At 36.0% G+C, this 6,000-nt stretch overlaps 1 protein-coding gene across 1 annotated transcript in view; it reads right to left on the reverse strand.

Annotated features, from left to right (window-relative positions):
- WDR72 (WD repeat domain 72) overlaps positions 1 to 6,000 on the reverse strand; it is a 259,271-nt gene that overhangs the window by 209,895 nt on the left and 43,376 nt on the right. Inside the window, 4 exon segments of the mRNA XM_004709519.2 lie at positions 1,648 to 1,744; positions 2,150 to 2,295; positions 3,249 to 3,368; positions 4,096 to 4,172. Coding sequence (XP_004709576.1) covers positions 1,648 to 1,744; positions 2,150 to 2,295; positions 3,249 to 3,368; positions 4,096 to 4,172 — 440 coding nt within the window.

Here is a 6,000-nt window from a genome sequence, read left to right on the forward strand (position 1 = left end):
CTTTTACATACTCCTAATCACAAAAGAGATTAAGAAAAGTTATAGTGATTACTCCTGACAAATTGTATAAAAAATAATAATAATGCCGGACTTTTCTTTCCTAAATAAATAAAAAGCAAGCATCTTTCAAGATGAATAAATCAACTTCTTTCAATTTCACATCATCAGCTTCCAGGCACTTCCCATATTTGCAAGATAGAAATAGCTGTGATTCTCTAAAATAGAACTATTGGTAGAAGAACCATAAATTATGAATTGACCATTATTGAAACAAAGCAAGATGAGTATTTTTATGTTTATTTTTTTAATTGATGCATTTCTCCTAGGGAAAAATAAGGATATAAAGGAAGAAAGGATAGGCTTTAAAAAAAATAACTAAAAATACCTTTCTGAGTAAACCATCAGAATACTTATTTTGTGATCAAGAGCAAAACAAAGCTCTATTGCTACCACAAAAGATTTTCGAAAGCGTCTCTAATGTGATGATTCCAAAGTGGACACCGGTGACATGGTGCTCTAATTGCAGGCTGACAGGTCTTACTCAAGCTTTTGTAAAAAAAAATCTCACAGATATGTTTAAATGACAATGGCTGAATTATAGCATTCCCAGTAGCTCTGCTTCTTAATAAAATAAACCATCATTCTATAAAGTTTCATGTTTCTTTAATTAACCAATCAATAACTCGAACCTCCTCCTCTCTCCTACGGCCTCTTTTTGGGGTAATTATCTGATGATTAAAACAAAACAACACTGACAAAACTACTTTGTGGAACAATACTGAAATAAAGTAAACAAGTGTTAAAATTTTCAAGCTTTAAAAAGTGTCAGAGATATACTATACTCAAGTAACAAGTTTGCATTTGTCCAACTCTGTCAGAAAACACAATTACATTTTTAACAAGAAAGTTTATTTAGTAGAATAGCTAAATATATGTGAAAATGACCTCAAACATGGCTAAGGTGAAAAATGAAAAAAAAAATAGGCAGGACAAAATTTCATTTCGTAAAACTTGAAAATAAAAATGGATACATCAAAATGTTAACAATTATTCTGTCAAACCACCTATCAAAAGGGTCAGTAAAAAGAATCAGTGGTGTATATGTATGCATATGTGTTTTAAAATTTTATAGGAATATTTTAGTACCTTTTAGTTCATTTTTGCACAAATTTTTGAAGCCCTCTGGTTTGTTCATATAGGTTTATATTTAGAGAGAGTAAAGATGGAAAAACTTTAACAATTGGTGTATCTGGGTGAGTGAATAAAAGTGGTCATCATCCTATTTTTGTAACTTTTCTACGTATTTGCCATTTACAGTTAAAATAATAAATGTTTTTAACCATTCAAAGTAAGTATATAACGGTAGTGAGATTCGGATTTTTAATCCCCTCTTTGTCCTTTTCAACGTGGGCAGTGTTCCTGCAATAAAATACATTGTCTAATTCATCAGATGTAAAAACAAGTGATGTTTTTCAAAGACACCGTTTTCTCTTCAGTAGCCATTAACAATTAGATTTGATTTTCTCATTAACAACTTGATGGGATGCTTCCATTTTTTCCAAGGCCGATTCGGTTACAGACAAAGCCACACTTATCTCGGAAACGGAGCGAAGACGCTTTGAGGCAGTCACTCTGTTCTTGCATTACCTTATTTTCTCGCACAGAAGTAGAGCAGAGTAAATGAGGATAAATGGTCTCTTTAAGTACTCTTCCATCAGCAGGGTATATGCTTTTTGAAAGCCCACTACATGGCAGAAATAAAAAGCAAAGTTTAGAACTTTGGGGTTCTTTATTCGTTTGTGTGTTTTTTGTTTGGGGTTTTTTTTCCCCCCCTCCGACTTTCAAGGGCCGGATGGTACCATTCAAGTTTTGAAACTCTAGTTAGAAATTGTTGGGTAATAATTACAAGTGACTTTTTGAAAAACCAGCACCAGCTGTACAAGCTATACATGGCTAATCTCATTCCTTCATCCCCTGCTGTTTTATACAAAGGCTGAAGCCTACCAAGCCCAGGGTAAATCTCCCAGTGCCAAAGATGTTTTGTTCTGGTTTTTGATCATGGGTAGCATGCAGAGATTTTTTCATAATAAACCTCCCAAAGTTCATTTTCTACCTGAATGTTTTGTATGTCGCTCCCATCTGAGCCCACCTGTTCAGCAGCTGATAGATAAAACTGTGACCATCTTCTGTCCAGATGACAATTCTGTGAGCAGCAAGCACCTCCCCACCAGCAAAGACCTGCCCACGTGTGCTAACTTCAGTCCACAGGAGAGAAAAATCGCAATAATCATAAACCTACAACAAAAATTAATGGTGCACATTCACAAAAGCTTGTAATAGAATCTTCCAACGAAATAAGAAATGCTTGCAGACTATTTATTTAAATGACAGTATTAAAGCAACAACATTATGAAGTATACCAGATCACAATGCATTCCTGGATCAAGGTGGAATTTTACTAGTACTAATTTTTCTACATTTTCTACATTTATCTATGGCAGGTTTCAGTGGATAAACCATATTTGGCTGGACCATTTTAGAATGCATCTGTTAAGTACATAGGACAAAAAATTCCTAAATTTCTGTATATTTCTATTTGTTTTCATACTGGCAGTCCAAGTTTAACATCTGACAATATAATATACAAAACATGTATACAACAGAAATCCTTAGTTATCATGATATACTTTAAATGCTGTCTCAAAAAATCATTATTATCGCACACCTAAGAAAATATAGTTAGTTTTCTTACATGATGAAGTTATATAAAACACGGAGGAAAAGAAAGTTTCAGTTTATGATATTCTAACTTTTCTATTTTTCTTGCAGAAATCAGTAGATATATTAAAATGAAAGAATGTGTATTCACTAGAAACAAGTGTTAATGCAGAAAAAAAAGAAAACTTCCAAAAATAACATCAATCTATGTTTAATTCTGAAATAAAGGAAGGTAGCATTTCTTGAAAATAATTTTGTGATGTGTTCATGTCATCATTATGATTTGATAGCAAACATATTAGAATATACTACTAAGCATTTATGATCCAGGGAAGCAAAACACTGAATGAGTGAATGGAAATTGACAAAAATTAGTTACAAAGACTGTAGTCATTTGTGTTCTAATCAAAGTATTAGAAAAGATTTGGATCATATTTCAATCATAACGTTTTAAAAGTTTTACCCAAAAAGAAAAAGAAAAAATAACATTTCTATTCATTGCTGTTACTTATCATATTATTCTATCATACCTTCCAACACTTTGAAAAAACCACCAGCAGAAGCCTCCCTGTATATGGGCAAAACCGGATTGTCTGGCAGTTCAAGGACTCAAGAGATTTGGATTCTTTTTCGTAGACATCTTGCTTTTCCTTCAAAGAGAATAAAAACATTTACTACTAGATACTACTAATTTTGGTTTTCTGCAACCATGGGAGGACATGCTCTGCCCTTTTATCCCTGACTTAAATCCCACCATTATTATCAAATGAAAAGTACTCTTGTATCCATCTTTTTTAAACTAAAAGTTCTTTTGAAAAAGAGGTTGTGTGCAGGAAATTCATATGGATGCAAAGCATCATTATAGTCCATCCTTCCACGGCATTCTGTGGGAAGACTAGGTGACGTATGGAGCATGCAAATAAAAATAGGTTGCCGATCTCTGAAAATAGTAGAAAGATAAAACGAAAATGGATTCAAACCGCCAACCTTTCAGCAACTAAAAAGTGATGTACAACAGTTAGCCATTTGGGCTAGCCATCTTGTCACTGCTTCCACATATCTCAAAGGAACTGGATCTTGTATCATGAGGATACGGAAATTTGTTCTTCTACCATGGCTTTTTTTTTAATTAAAAATTTGTTCGAATGTTTAAGTATGTGTCGATAAAATCATTTGTATGGGAAATGACAAAAGGTTAGAAGAATGCAATCCAATTGTTCCCAAAGCCTTCCTCTGGAAGAGGGGAAAGGAACAAATATGGAAGTAAATGTATTGGATTGAATATTATTTGAATTTTAACAGCAAGCATGTAATATCTTCCTAATTTTATGATTTCACTTCAAAGAGTAACAACAGAGTAGAGTCTGACAAGCCTACCTGAATGCTATTGATTGACGAAGACAGATCCCAGACCTTGAGCTCCCCAGCTAGAGAGACCACCAAGAGGGAATCTTCTGTAAAAAGAATAGGGTCCCACATGAGTCGCCCACAGTGATAACTGGTTCTTTTCATAGTCACAGTCAGAGAAGGATTATGCAGGGTGGTGTGGGTGAGAAATATCTAGCTCTGCTGTATTGCAAAAAAGTAATAAATATATTAGACTGTGCTCTACATTTGCTTCAAACTTTCTAATTGATTCTTATGTAAAGGGAGAGTATTGTTAAAAGCACAACCATATTGCATGGCATCATCCTGCAAATATTAACCTTCCTCTTTCAGAACTCACTCAGGAATAAGCCTTCTCTTTCCTGTACAGTCACTCATTGCCAAAATGGATGTTGAACACCGCTTACAAGGACAGCACTATGGGAAGAAATCAAGTGTATGAATGGTTTTCACGTTTCAAAAAAGGTGAACTGTTGATTGATGACAAACTTCATTCTGGATGTCAGTCAGCTTCCCGAATGGAAGAAAATGTTGACAAAATTCATGCACTGTGCTCAAAGACCGACGATGGACCATTGAGGAGATGAGGATGTTATCTGGACTATCTTGGAGCTCGGTTGGGCCGATTTTAATGGAAGATTTGGGAATAAGAAGGATCACTGAAATTTGTGTCTCGGGTTCTGACAGACCAGGAAAAAGAGCATCGACTGAAAACATGCCGTGCTTTGAAAGAACACGTCAGAAGCCACCCAGACTTTCTTTCCAAGGTCATTACTGGTGATGAGGCATGGTGCCATTCTTACAACCCCCAAAACAAACACTAATCGAGCCAGTGGAAGACACCATCACCCCCTCACCCCCAAAAGAGCTCATCAAGTGAAATCAAAGATCAAGATGATGCTCATTTGTTTTCGTGTTTTGGGTTTTGGTTCTTTTGATGTGAGGGGGATAGAGCACTTGGAGTTCGTTCCACCAGGTCAGACTGTTAATCAAGCCTTTTATTTAGAGGTTCTGAAAAGATTGTGTAACAGTGTGCAACATAAAAGGCCTGATTTGTGGCAGATGGGGACTGGTTTTGCCACCATTTGGGCTAGCCAAAATTGTGGGTTTTGCCACCCCGACAATGCACCTGTGCTCACACAGCCATCTCAGTATTTCAGTGTCTGGCAAAAAAAAACAAAACAGCATGCCTCTATTGCCCCCTGCACCTGACTCACCTGCCCTCACTCTGTGCAACTTCTTTTTGTTTCTGTGAATGAAGAGGGACATGAAAGGACAGTGATTTGACAACAATAGGTGAGGTGCAGAGAAAAATGAGGAAAGTACTGTCAGTCATCCAAACAGATGAGTTTGAAAAATATTTCCAAGAATGGAATCACAGATTTGACAAATGTATTCACTGAAGGGAGAGTACTTAGAAGGTAATAATGTTGTTTTGTAAATAAATAAATACATAATTTGGGGAACAAATTCCAGAGTTTGGGAGGGATACATATATATATGTTGTGTGTGTGTGTGTGCGTATAGATATACATGTATATAAACAAAATTCTCTGTCATTAAATCATTGCAGACTCATAGCAACTCCTGTGGGTTTCCAGGACTGTCACTATTTATTTACAGGAGTAGAAAGCCCAGTTTTTCTCCCTTGGCGCTTCTGGTGGTTTCAAACTGCCAACCACACAGTTCCCAGACCAATGTATAACCGCTATGGCACTATGGCTCCACCAGAAAATATAGCATCATGAAAGTTTCAAGTCCTGCTAACCTACCAAAAAACAGTTCCTCGTGGATCTTAAAACATAACAAGCAGGAATGGGTCATCGATACCCTGATTCTCCCCTTTTTGTTTCAGTTGCCTCGCTCACTGGCAATTTAGTGCATTGGATCCCTGGT

This window comes from Echinops telfairi, unplaced genomic scaffold, assembly GCF_000313985.2.
Source record: "Echinops telfairi isolate 266 unplaced genomic scaffold, ASM31398v2 ScPeMD7_8;HRSCAF=38, whole genome shotgun sequence".
Classification (NCBI taxonomy): Eukaryota; Metazoa; Chordata; class Mammalia; order Afrosoricida; family Tenrecidae; genus Echinops; species Echinops telfairi.